The 13,966-nt window shown below is 53.3% G+C and overlaps 1 protein-coding gene across 2 annotated transcripts in view; it reads left to right on the forward strand.

Moving 5' to 3' along the window:
- The first annotated feature begins 1,204 nt into the window (after window positions 1-1,204).
- TOM1 (target of myb1 membrane trafficking protein) overlaps window positions 1,205-13,966 on the forward strand; it is a 42,568-nt gene continuing 29,806 nt past the window's right edge. The window contains exon 1 of one of the 2 annotated variants that reach the window (XM_060656496.3): window positions 1,205-1,455. In XM_060656496.3, the coding sequence (XP_060512479.1) occupies window positions 1,404-1,455 (52 nt within the window). In that variant the 5' untranslated portion in view covers window positions 1,205-1,403. The remainder of the gene's footprint in view (window positions 1,456-13,966) is intronic. The other variant, XM_060656497.3, reaches the window with a different exon arrangement.

The raw sequence follows: 13,966 nt of genomic DNA on the forward strand, positions 1-13,966 counted from the left end.
CAATGGTGAGCAAAGTGGTGACATAGTATCCCAGCCCCTCACAGAGTAGAGGGGAAGGGCATTTGTGAATAGGTCTCCTGGGCATTATTAAAACACTTCAAAGCACAGGAGCACATGACTTCCATAAAGTTTTTATATTGTACAGTAAAGATGTTCAGCCACTGTGTCTGCACAAACAGGTTAACGTAAGGAAGTGATTAAGTCCTAATTTAGGTCTTTCATCATCCCATATCGGTACAATCCATTTACTAGCCTTCCCAATTTAAAAATCACAAACACAGTGCTCAATTAAATATTAAAGCACCCTGCAGTAGCCCAAACTACCAAAGCTGTGGTTATTGTGTCTTTTGGAGTGCATGTGATGAGAAGAAAAAACCAACAGATCAGATATGATCTAATGTGTAAGAGCAGTATCTAAAACATGGTACACAGGAGGGTTGAAAAGAGAATCTTAGAACGAGAAAAGGCCTTTGAAATGCTTAAAATTTTTAACTTGGGGTCCACTGCTGTTTCAGGGACCCCAGAAACTCCCTTAAGTTAAATTGTATCTCTGTATTTTTGCTGCATAAAGGCTTGTGGCTTTCTTCAAATTCTCAAAAGAGCCTGTGACCTACAACAAAGTTTATACAGTCCTTGGTCTAATTCTAGCATCCAGCGAAAAATGAAAGCTCACTGTTTGAATCACAGAGTAAATCAATGGCAGAAATGGGTCCCAGGCTCCTCTTGTGAGTACATCTGGGTGCATTCTGCCACTCTGGGCTCTAGCCCGTTCCTCGCTACAATTCATGGAGTTGGTTCTGTGTCAAGGGATCGCAATCCCCTGGTGCTGGCCTCCAATTTGAGGTAAGCGAATGCGGACTGCAAGCAAGGTGCATCTTGCAACAGGGAGGCCCTGACATCAGATAGGAGGAGCTCTGCCAGGGCAGAGAGACAACAGGCCAGAGATGCTGTCAACCCCAGCGTTGGGGGCGTAGTCATAGTGAGGTCCTAACAGCGAAGACACTAGAGTGAGAACTGGTCCGAGCTTGCAGTGTAACCTTACCCAAGTCATTTCCCTGCTCCGAGACCTTGCTTGACTAGCGTAGAGCTTTAGGTCACACCTTTAAAAGGCATTGGGGGCGTGCCCTGCAGAGGCCACACAAAGCCTCCTCATTTGCCCCAACCCTACGTCGTGCGTGACGTCCGCAGGCGCCAGAAGAGCGGCAATGTGGTCGTCGCCCTCCGCCTCGGGGCGCCCGACCCTCCACGTCAGGGGCGGGGCCTGTGTCCCACGCTCTACTCCCTACGCCCCGCCTCCACGGGCGCTTCCTCGCGGACCGTCGGGCGCGTCACGTGACGAGTCGGCGGCGCTGGCGGTTGCTGTCAGCTGATTCCCCCGGTTGGTGGCTGGGGCAGCCGCGGCGATGGACTTTCTCCTGGGGAACCCGTTCAGCTCTCCGGTGGGACAGCGCATCGGTGAGTCCCCGGAGCCCCGCCGCAGAGCCCTGAGCACGGCCTGGGTCCCCCCCCCGGGCGCTTCCAGGTCCCAAGTCACCCTCCGGTGGGACGCTGGGAGGGGAACTAGGCTGGCGTGTCTCTCCCGGACCTGTCCCCGCCCAGTCTCCCGCCCACCTTGATTGACAAAAGCCCTGGTCTATCGGGAAGCCTCGGCTTGTGATGGATGCCTACGGCAGCCAATAGCTAGAAAGAGAGGGCGGGTCCGGGCGGCCGCGGCTCAGCCAATGTGAGGCTGATGGGGTCCCGAATCCCGGGAGAAAGTTTTGGGGGTTGAAGGGTCTGCGTGGTTTTGCAGTCCTTGAGGCCCTCGCCTGTCTCCCTCATCGCTCCCCTAGCCCGGGTCGCGCCGCCTGGGCTCTTGCCGTCTCTTTCCTGGCTCGCCCGACTCTCCGGACACGGATACCGGAGAAGGGTTAGAAGTCCGTTCTCCCAGGATCAGGAGACTGGGGCTTGGCTTCTGGGCGAGCAACTTGCGGGGACGCGGCCAGGCAGCCCTGCTGCGCCCGGGGCCCGGCCAGACGCTGGCGAACCCGCGAGACCAGCAGCAAGGCGACCGCACAGTCGCAGACTCCCCGAGCTGGAAGCGATCTCAGGAGCCACCTGATTCCGCCTCCCTCATTTCTCAGTACTCGGCTGGGCCGGGCACCCTGGCCGGAGGCACAGGCTTACTCAGCCCAGGTCTCCTGACTCTCCTGCGCCCTGTTGACGGGAGACTGACTTACTAGCTCCGTGACGTTACCTCCCGTTTCCTCGCCTGTGATTAAGGATGTATTAATGGTCCCTGCTTCCGTGGGGTTGTTGTGAAGGCTAAACTCGTTAATAATTGTAAAGTACTTAGAACCGTGCCTGGCATATGGCCACTGCTATATAAAAGAACGTGGTGATATTTATCATCCTTGTTACTGAGATACCACCAAGTGAGGGTGGGGAATCCCTGGAAATGGCTGGTTCCGTAGGTACTTCTTGGTCCCAATACTGGAAGGAACCCCAGGCCGTGGCCCAAACAGCTAACGCTTCTCCAGGGACTGTCTGGATGTGCCTTCTTGCATCAGGAAACCGGCCAGTACTGTGAACGTCTTCCTTCATCTTCTTGATGGTCTTTAGCATGAAGTCTAGACTGGGAAAATTGGATCTTTTAGACAAGCTTTCCATACTGGCTGTCCTGGAAGCCAAACCTCACTAAGTCCGTCAACCCGGCTCAGCAGTATAATAGGCACCATGGCGGTGTGTGGCTCTTCTGAGGTTTTGTAATCAAATTTCTCCCAAGAGGAGGCTGGCGTTCCGGGATTTATTTATACACCAGAGAGCTCCTGGACCAGAGAGAGGAAGCTGTCCTCCCAGGAACACCCTCCCCGCTCCCTGCCACCCACACCTCCCAATGAGTCATTGTTCTGGAGCTGAAAAGCTCTCCTCTCCTCTTAATTTCTCCAGCAACAGATACCACCACTTTCATCACATGCCAAATTTGAGACTTCCTACCTAAAAAAAAGTCGGAGGGGCGCCTGGGTGGCTCAGTCGGTTGAGCGTCCGACTTCAGCTCAGGTCTGAACTTGCGGTTTGTGAGTTCGAGCCCCACCTCGGGCTCTGTGCTGACAGCTCGGAGACTGGAGCCTGCTTCCGACTCTCTGTCCCCCTCTCTCTCTGCCCCTCCCCCGTTCATGCTCTGTCTCTCTCTCTCTCTCTCTCTCTCTCTCTTTCTCTCTTTCTCTGTCAAAAATAAAAATTTTAAAAAATAAATAAAAATAAAAGTAAAAAAGTCTGACCTTCAAAGTTGGCCACATTTTCCTGAAGCTTTCTAGAAAAGCTAACCTGGGCTCTGGCCCTTAGCTGGTCAAAGAAAGCCTGTGGCAAGAAATACTCTGTCCAAAGAGAATACTACAAACTCATAATACCTTGGAGCCAGAACCAAATTTGGCTACTGGAAGAAGGGTCCTTACCCTGGCCGCCTTCTAACTCAAGGTTCTCATCAGGATTCCCTGGAAGACTTGTTAAAGACAGGTGGCTGGGGGCGCCTGGGTGGCTCAGTCGGTTAAGCGTCTGACTTCGGCTCAGGTCATGATCTCGCGGTTTGTGAGTTCGAGCCCCGCGCCAGGCTCTGTGCTGACAGCTCGGAGCCTGGAGCCTGCTTTGGATTCTGTGTCTCCCCCTCTCTCTTCCCCCCTCCCTCAAAAATAAATAAACATTGAGAAAAAAAAAAAAAAAAAAACAGATGGCTGGGCTCCATCCCAGAGTCTCTGACTCTGTAGGTCTGGGGTGAGCCAAAGGCTATGCAGTTCTAACAAATTCCCAGGTGACACTGATGCCACTGGATTGGAAACCACATATTGAAAAGCTCCATTCTAGCCCATCTCCTTCATTTTCCACAGAAGGAGACAGAGGCCAGAGAGAAGGTGGAGACTGACTCACCCAGGCCCCCAGAGAGTTGGTAGTGAAGCTATGATGAGCTCCCCAGAACCAGTGAAACTTGAACCAAAGCTGCGGAGGCTCTAAAAGTGGAATGAAATGAAGGCTAGCTGCCATTTGAGTAGATGCCTTTAGCCTTCCAGAGGTTTCTTGGAGGTGAAGAGATGAAAGGTACTGCTGATTGGCTGGGATTATCGATGACCTAGGATTTCTGGAAACTGCAGGAGTAAAATAATGTCAAGGCTGCTGACTCCGCCCCCTCGTGGCAAGAGAAGCCCCGTAGAATCGTCGCATCGGCATCCCTGAGCGCAGTGAGCTCCAGGGGTGCTCGTCAGGGGTGAGGGTCAATCAGCACACCCACCCGCACACCCACCTGCACACCCTTGTACTTGCTGCCTCCTCTGCCTGGACTGCCCGCTCCAGCCTGCATCCTTCAAAGCTCAGCCATTGTCACCTCCTCCCTGAGGCCCTCCCTGAGCCCTGCAGATCCAGCCATTGCTTTTGTGCTCTCGCATCACCCTCGCTCCTCAGGCTTCTTCGCTCTCGGCCTTGGGGCTCTGAGCCTCCGCTTCCTCCTGGGTAGGAGGGTAGCTACAACAGCATCCACCTGTCTGGGTGGTCACGAGACTGAAGCGACACACTCCCCGGGAGTCGTGTGTGCGGGAAACATCAGAAATCATCAGCCCTTGCTGTCTTCATCGTTGTTTCTATTATTTCCACCATTGCACACTAATAGACCCCTGTCCCGTTCTGTTAGTAGCTGTACATGTGCATCTCCCCAGCTAGACTAGGCTTCCTGAGAGCGGGGACCGTACCTCACTTGTCGGGACCCTCGGCACCTGGCATGGTCCCTGCCTGGCCCATCGTAGGAGGGAAGAAAAAAGGAAGGTAACATTTGGTGAGGAGCAAATACCATGTGTCAGGGACCATGCTAGTATCCTGGTTATTAATATTCACAGCGACCCTACAAGGTTTTGCTATTTTTTCTAGTTTTACCAAAAGTAAGTGTGAGGGAGCATATCATTTCCCAAGGTTTCACAGCTAATCAGGGTGGGGATCCAGACCCAGGTTTCTCTGGCTGAGAGCCCACGTCCTCCCCTGGCCCTCACCCCACTGTATCTGGCTGACCAGTGCTTATTTGGAACTTACACTGTCCACCCCTCCAGGATCCACAGTTCATTGCTCTACCCACAGATTAGCCTGGCGGGTTATGATGTACGTGTGAGTCTGTACATTTGCAGGTCCCTCAGCCTTATATCTTTCAGTGGGAGAGCTTCCCAAGGGCAGCAGCTGTGGCTGAAAGGATCCCAGATACTTAGCACTGGGCGGTGTTGACACAGCCCTCTCCTAGCAAGGATTTCAAAACCCTTTCCAGAATCCTCTGCGGACAGATCTTGGGGGTTGTTTTATGGACGGAACGTCAGAAGGCAACCCAAGAAGCCCATTGTCCATTTCTGACTGTCATCTTACCCCTGGCACACTGAGTCGGAGACCCAGCTGCTCAGAAAGCAAGCTGCAGACAGCAGACGCTGTGAATGTGGGCTGTCCCTGAGGACCAGCCCCCCGTAGTCGGGGTGGAGGTGCCGGTAACTGGATATGACATGGGAGCTCAGAGCCTGCGGCCGATCCCCGCGGTGGATGGGAGAGGGGGAGAAGTCAGGCAGAGCTGCCTTGGAGCCACAAAGGCCAAGCCAGGGGAGCCACAGCAAGGAATCGTAGAGGAGAGACTCCAAGTGTTAGTTAGTAGAGAGGACACTTGAAGCCCCCCGGAGTGCCATTTTGGGAGTGAGGAACTGAGAACCGAACTGGCCACCCGAGCGATGTTGTCGAGGGAACAGCAAGCCTGGACGCAGGAGACCTGGGCCCAGCTCCTCGCTACGTCACGTTCCCTCTCCGCTGCCCGTGGCATGTCTGCGATGCACTGCCGTCCTCCCTCTGCTTCCCAGAGCACTGCTGAGGAACAGTGGAGGTCACGCGTGGGGGCAGGGAAGGCTGGACACCAGAGGGAAGAAAGGAGCTGACGGACAGCCTCGAGAGAGTGATGGATCGGCTCCGTGGGCCCAGAGGGCAGAGAGCGAGGACGTCAGCCGAGCCAAGCTCAGTGTCAGCACATGCGGCCCTGACACCTTGCACAGGTGTCGCTTGCTCCCCACCGCTGGAGGGGTGAAGGCAGAGGCCGCAGGGGAGGGAGGCTATAAGGAGGATTCCCCACACTGGCCACCAGGGTACATTAGGGCAGGATTTGCAGACTTTCTGGAAGGAGCTAGAAAGTAAATATTTCCACTTTTGTGGGCCTGTGGCCCGCATTACAGCGGCTCATCTCTGCCATTGTAGCATAAAAGCAGCATAGACCATGTGTAGGTGAATGGACCAAACGGTGTTCAAATCAGACTTTGTTTATGGGCACCAAAACGTAAATTTCATGTACTTTTCACATGTCATGAAAGAGTATTCTTCTTTGGATTTGTTTTCAACCATTTAAAAATGTGCAAACCGTTCTTAGCTTGTGGGCCACGCAAAAGCAGACCGAACAGGCACGTGGGTTCATCGTTTGCTGACCTCTGGGTCGGACCGGCTGGCCAGAGGCAGAATGATGGAAGGCAGCGTTCTTCAGGGTGGAATCCCAGAGAACCCCACGTCTCAGATGCCTAAGGATGCTCCAGCCCTGGGCCTCCCAGGGCAGAATCCCTACGACTTCCCCCAGTGTACCCTGGGGAGCCCTCAGGTCTTGAAGCTCTGGTTCCCTGATGTGGAAATGCTAGCTTGGGGCCCAAGTCTCTGTCTTAAGAGTAACAGGGAATGATGTCTAGAAAGGACCTTGTGCCAAATGGCTGTGGCACATGCCATAAGGCATCCAGGTTGAGCTCTCGAATCCCACCAGATGGTCTGAGTCCTGGTTCAGCCTCCGCTGGCTTTGTTACCTGGGGCAAGTTACATAACCTCTCTGTTGTCAGATAAGAACAGTGATAGCACGTGTATCAGTTGGGGTTGCTGTTTTGGGAAGCCCTCAGCCCAGTGCCTGCCAGAGAGGAAGCGTCCAGAGCTGTCAGCCTCGGTGGTTTTTTACCGGTGTCATCATTGTCGCTGGGGCATAGTCTAAGTGAGTGACAGAGCTCAGGAGCTCTGGCTCCAGTGCAGCCTCTGTGTTGGTCTTGATGTCACCGGGCAATGAGCAGTCACTGGCTGGTGGCAGCCACATTCATAGGTCAGGTTGCAGGCTGTGGGGTAGATCCGATTCTTCCTTGGGAACTAAAGCCTTTGCCTGACCCTACAGATAGAAGCGGTGAATAGGTTTTGTTCCCTCACTGAGCTCAAAGAAATAAGAGTAAAGTGCCGGATTTCCGCTCTTCTGGTTTTAGAAGAAAAAAAAAAGACACACACACACACACACACACACACACACAAAACCCTCAGTGTCTTCTAATTAGCTTGGGGCTGTCACCCCATAGAGAAACAGAGAATCGGGACAAGTTAACTCTTTACCTCCTCACCAAGAAGGTCTCTGTCAAGGCTGGCATTCTGCAGACTTCTGTCCTTCATGTGCCACCTTCGTGATTTCTATCCGCCCTGTGCCACCTCTCCTTTTACTTTCATAGTATTTTCTTTTTATTGGCTCGCCATTTTTAGTATGACCTCATCCTGTGTGATTACATTCATGAACTCATGAAGTAATCCATGTTTGTTTTTCTCTCCTTCGTTGAAGTTAATGTGCATCTCTAAAAATGTCTTTAAGTTTGTCCGTGAACCCACCTTTAAGTTTGTCCGTGCTCCAATGACAGCAGTATGGGGTCAGAGCTTGGATCTTGCATCAGAAGATCTGGGTTCATGTGCCAGCTCTGCCCCTTCCCGGCACTTCCTGTGTCCCCCGGGCGAGTGACGGAGCCTCTGGGGGGATGCCTGCCTCCGTGAACACGGCAAAGGCCACTGAAAAGTGCTGTGGAGAACCAAACTGCCGTGTAAGATTCATAGAGAACTGGGCTTTGTTCCTGATGGGGAAGGTAGAGGAGGGAAGGGGAGAGCCCGGGGTGAGAGGGAGAGGAGGAGAGAACAGAACCCACCAGACTGTGTGAGGCTGAGCCCAGCAGCATTTAAGAACAGACAGAGGTGTCCCCTGTTCGACCGGAACTTGTTTGCATTGAGGCAGTAAAAACCCCGGATGGTTAACTTTATGTATCAACTTGACTGGGCCATGGTGTCCAGATATTTGGTCAAACATTATTTTAGGGGCTCCTGGGTGGCTCAGTCAGTTGAGCGTCTGACTTCAGCTCAGCTCATGATCTTGCGGTTCGTGAGTTTGAGCCCCGCATCAGGCTCTGTGCTGACAGTGTGGAGCCTGCTTTGGATCCTCTGTCCCCCTCTCTCTCTGCCCCTCCCCGGCATGTGCGCGTGCGCGCTCTCTCTCTCTCTCTCTCTCTCTCTCTCTCTCTGTCTCAAAAATAAGTAAACCTTTAAAAAACATTACTAAAAAAAATTATTCTAGATGTTTCTGCGAAGGTATTTTTTAAATGAGATGAGTAGACTTTGAGTAAAGCAGGTTACTCTCCATAGTGTGGGTGGGCCTCGTCTAATTAAGTTATGGTTTCAATAGAAGACTGGCCTCTCGGACGAGGGAATTCGCCAGCAGACAGACTCTGGACTCGAGCCGCATCTGTTCCCTAGGTCTCCTGCCTGCTGGCCTGCCCACATTCACATGAGCCAATCCAATAAAATAAATTTCTCTCAACAGATAGAGAGAGGTGAGAGAAGGAGAGGGACCGAGGGAGGGGGGAGGGCGGGATCAGCAGCATCTTCTGTACTCACAAGGGGGAAGGAAGAGCATGTCACAGGCACTTTGGCCGGCCGCGTCACCTCTCTGCTTTCACAGCCCTGCTCCCTCTTACCCGGACAGTTTTACCAAACCCTCCTTCATGTAGCTGAAATTTTCTTCAGTTAGGTACTATAATTGGTTACATCAACTTTAAAATTGTGGGTTGCAGAAGCCATGCCCCACCGTAAGGTATTTTTGAGTTCCTCTATGGCCTGTGGTTACAGAATGGCGGGGGGGAGAGGCAGCCAGAGTTTTGAGTAAGGATGGCTCAGCAACTTAGGAAACTGGTGGAACTTTCCACGCTGGGTCCTCAGAGACTTGCTCATCTGGAACACAGGCCTCAAGACAGTTTGCTGGCTGGGGGAGAAAATGGCTTCTGCGTGTATGGGATTTAAAAATCTATTTTGTGGACTGCTTGAAATTTTCAAACATTTAATTTGGGGGTTGATATTTTTGTAGTGGAAAACGTTCGTTTTTGTGATTGCTGTGTGCTAAGTAAGATAAAAGCAATGGAAATGCATTCTCTCATTTGCTCCTCACACAGCCCTGGAAGCTGAATGTCCTCTTTATCCCCATTCTGCAGGGGAGAAACTAAGGCACAGAGAGTTTAAAGAAAATTCATTCAGGATGGGGGCACCTGCCTGGCTCGGTCGGTGGAGCATGCAACTCTTGATCTTGGGGTTGTGAGTTCAAGCCTCACATTACATACATACATACATACATACATACATACATAGGAAAGAAGGAAGGAGGATTTTTATTTATTTATTTTGAGAGAGAGAGAGAGCTGGAGCATGCACGTGAGTGGGGGAGGGGCAGAGAGGGGGTGGGAGAGAGAGAATCCCAAGCAGGCTTCGTGAGGTCAACACAGAGCCTGATGCGGGGCTTGAACTCACGAACCGTGAGATCATGACCTGAGCTGAAATCAGATACTTAACCGACTGAGCCATCCAGGCTCCCGGAAAAAATAAAAAAAAAATTTTTTAACCAATTCATCCAGGGTCACACAGCTAATGAGTGCTCGAGTCAGGACTTGATGTGGGATTTGTCTGTGTCCAGATCCCACGCTCCTAACTTCTTCACCTCACTGCTCCCCCTTAGAACTGAAAGGAGTGTGCTGGGTTTCCTCTCGAGTGAAAAATATCCAGATGCATCTGGAATGATTTTGTTTGTAATGGTTCTTCCTACAGTTTCCCACCCGCACCGTTAGCGTATTGTTTCATCCTTGTGCGTGTCCCCATGTGGCAGGAAGTGCAGGTGGAGGTGCCACCACTGCCCTGCCTCTCTTGGTGGGGGATGGGGGGCAGGGAGGGGGGGGGCGGGAGAAGCTTCCAGAGCCGCCCGACATTCAACCTGTGTCTCCGGCCAGAACTGGGTCACGTGGCCACTTCTAGCGGCAGGGGAGACCAGAAGAGCTAAGTTCTGTGGCCAGTGGAGAGTGAGCGCCTTTGACAAGGACAAATTCTGCAGCAGTTGGCTCCACGAGGTGGAGTTAATAAGTGTCTACTGATGTCATCGCAGAGCGCATTAACACACATACAGGCTCCGGCGCGGCCAGGTGGGTGAGTTCCCACGCTGCCTTTCCAGAAGGAGTGCCCAGCTGGCCCGCGCCCCAAGAGGATCAATCAGAATGGCAGAGGCTCTAGAGATCACGTCCAGAGCAGCCACAGGAATTGAGGGTTAGTGTGGAGGACAGATTAAGGGGGGGACATGGTACTTTCTAAAAATATTCAAAGGACTGCCAAGTGGGAGGAAGATTACCTGCACAACAGCTACCAAGGGATCAATAGAGGACAAAGGATGGGAGTATTTCATTTCAAGTATTACAGGGGCCCCTGGGTGGCTCAGTCGGTTAAGCGTCTGACTTCAGCTCAGGTCATGATCTCCCAGTTAGTGGGTTTCGAGACCCGCCTTGGGCTCTGGGCTGACAGCTCAGAGCCTGGAGCCTGCTTCAGATTCTATATAACCCCCTCCCTTCCTCTGCCCCTCCCCCACTCACCCTCTGCCTCTCTCTGTCTCTCTCTGTCTCTCTCAAAAATAAATAAACATTAAAAAAATTTTGCGGGGGGGCGCCTGGGTGGCTCAGTCAGTTAAGCATCTGACTTCGGCTCAGGTCATGATCTCACAGTTCGTGCGTTCAAGCCCCGCGTCGGGCTCTGTGCTGACAGCTCAGGGCCTGGAGCCTGCTTGGGAATCTGTGTCTCCCTCTTTCTCTGCCCCTCCCCTGCTCACACTCTGTCTGTGTCTCTCTCTCTCTCAAAAATAAACAAACATTAAAAAAAAAAAAAAAAGATTTAAAAAAAAATTTTTTTTTTAATTTAAGTGTTACAGAAGTTTATTGTCCTGGTAGGTATGACCTCATCCTTCATTCAGTTAGTTACTCAGCAAACACGCACCGCAGGTTTATCGGGGGGCCAGGTCCCGTCTGATGTACGAATTCCTGAGCTGTGTAATCTCCACCCAGGAGCTCACGACCTAATGGGAGAGACAGACAGCCGCTCACAGCCTAATGGGAGAGGCAGACAGAAACAAAGAACTCAATTCCGTAGAGTTATTTTAACAGCCCTGCTGAGCAGAACTTGTAGCTGTGGCCTGTGTGAAATGCTGCTGGCCCAGTGAGGGAAGGAGCAGGTCCTCCAGGGGCTCAGGGCAGGCTCCGCGTGGTGACCTGACTTTGATCTGGGCGTAGGAGCAAGATTTAGGGTGGGCAGGAGGGCAGGAGTACAAGCAGGCCCCGCTGGGGCACAGGCAGAAGGCCAGGGCCGTCTCCACCCTGAGCCCTGCCCACCAAGCCCCGGGAAGCCTGGGAGTTCCAGTCCCACAGCCTTGTTTGATCTGAAGTTGCGGGGTTGGTTTGATCAACAGTTTTTTTCTTTAATGTTTATTCTATTTCTGAGAGACGGAGAGAGACGGTGCGAGCAGGGGAGGGGCAGAGAGAGGGAGACACAGAATCGGAAGCGGGCTCCAGGCTCCGAGCCGTCAGCACAGAGCCCGACACGGGGCTCGAACCCCTGAACCGCGAGATCGTGACCCGAGCCGAAGCTCAAACACTTAAGCAATGGAGCCACCCAGACGACCCAACAAATGTCTTTAAACACCCAGGCTTTTTGTCCTGAGCTTGTCACCTCCTGGGCCCAAGCTGCAGGTACCCCATTCCCAGGAGAGAGAAAGGAAGGAAGAAGAGGGAGGAAGGGCTTTCTCCTCCCTGAGCCGTGCCTCTGTGTCCCAGAAAGGATGTCTCCCCCGCCACTGCCCAGCAGACACCCCTCTTCTCCCGGAAACCAAAACAAGGCCGCTTGCCCACTTCTGGAGCAGGTGCTGCAGAGGGGAGCGGGGTGGCCGCTCTGGGCAGGGAAGGGAGGAATGGCTGCCGGGTGGGTCCTGGTGCAGGCCGGTGCCAGCTTTGAGGATGGCAGAGCTCCCTCTGCCTCAGCAGCCTCGCCTCCCCCCCTCCAGTTGCCTCACTGCCCCTGGGACTTTCTCCCTCCCTCGGGTCACTTCTCCCCGGTGCCTGAGAGTCACCCTCCAGCCCCTCTTCTGTCTTCTTCCCGACATCCTCGATGACTCATCATTGATGAGTTCATTCGGCAAGGCCAATGCCGTTCCTCTCCCAAGAACCTCCCTTTCCACCTGCCCAGCCCGGTGCCTTGTGCTCTGTGCTCCGCTCAGACGGCACCTCCTCGCTGACACCTTCCCTGTTCCCTCTGCGGGTGCTCACTGCCCCCCGCCCCGTCTCCTGGCTCTCACAGCACCCTGAACTGACCTCAGCCACGCCACCCTGCTCTGAAAATGTTTGTCCACCTGTCATCCCTGACCACTTTAGGACCTCCTGAAGGGCAGGGATTCTGTCCTTTGCCTTTGCCTCTTGAGCACCTGCCGCAGGGCTGGACAGATAATAGCCACTCAGAGAATGTCGTGGAGGGCAGAGAGGTGGACGCGAGGGAGATGGTGGGAAGCAGGTGCACAGAAAGCAATTGTGGGGGAGGATAACGGGCACTAGGCAGGGGGTGGAGGCAGAGGGCCGGTAGGGAGGGAGCGAGGAGGCGGACAGAGGGCGGGTATTACCTACAGCAAATTTCAAACATCGTATCACCTCTCTCATGAATATTTCAGTACATCTCTAACAGGTAAGGAATAGGATTCTTACTTAAACAAACAAGCTGCAGCCCCAGTACCATTATACACTTGAAAAAAAAAGTATACAAATGGAGTGACAGTAAACACTGAAAGGAAGTCCCCAAAAGGATCTCTGGTTCCTTTGAGTGACGTGAGTGGGTGGTGTTTTTGCCGGAGAGCTGGCGTTCTGTAAATGTGATCTAAAAGGAACGTGGCTGTGCACGCCCTTGCTGGGGTGAGGGCCTCAGAAGAAGGCCTGTGGGGGCCACTCGGAGCTGACAGGCCGTGTCATTGTTGTCTTTCTCACGGTCCGCCGACTTGCGTTGGATCCTTCTCCCCTGGGCCTGGACCATGGCCTGAGACAGAACCAGGTCTGCGGGTCATCACCAGCCTTGAAGACCATCCTCACTGCTCACAAGCCGCACTTTGTTGAATCGAAGACACTGTGGGGTGTGCAAAAAGAAAAAAATGCCAGCCAAGCGCTGGCAGGTCATTATTTGTAAGAGCCACCCCAATATCAGAGGGGTTCAAAGTGGGAAGGGGGAGGGGAGCTCACAGAGAAACACAGTGTGCGATATCGGGGCAGGTAGGGCGGGGACTCAGCCTTGAACCGGAGCGGCGAGGCAGTCTCGGGGCTGTTGGCCTTGGACAAACACTCAACAAGCCTCTCCTCTCTGTCCCACCAGAGGGTAGACCCCGGCGAGAGAGAGAGAGAGAGAAAGAGGGAGAGGGATAGGTCCCCAAGAGCTCTGGGTCCACCCTAGTTGGGTAGAGACGTCCTTGAATAGCCAAGCAGCGTGAGATACACAGTGGGTTTAGACCCCACAGAGGCCCAGCTCTGCGTCCCTGCTCCCCCACTTCCGGGCATTGGACCTCAGCTGCCCCCATGCATGGTAGGGACCGTGGGGAGGTGACCCGAGAGGAGGTACACTGAGCAGGTTACACAGGCTCAGTGAATGCCAGTCATTTTGTCACTGTTCTTCATGATGTTACTGTCACAGCGCAGGATGACCATACAGGTCACAGTGACACAGTCCCCTCAGTTGGCAAATACACCGAGGAGCTGTCACCAGGGTAGGGCCTTAAAAGACGAGCAGGGATCAGCTGTTCCGTTTCCTCCTCTGTGCCGGCACATCCGGATCT

The sequence above is a fragment of the Panthera onca genome, chromosome B4, assembly GCF_046562875.1.
Source record: "Panthera onca isolate mPanOnc1 chromosome B4, mPanOnc1 haplotype 2, whole genome shotgun sequence".
NCBI classification, from domain to species: Eukaryota; Metazoa; Chordata; class Mammalia; order Carnivora; family Felidae; genus Panthera; species Panthera onca.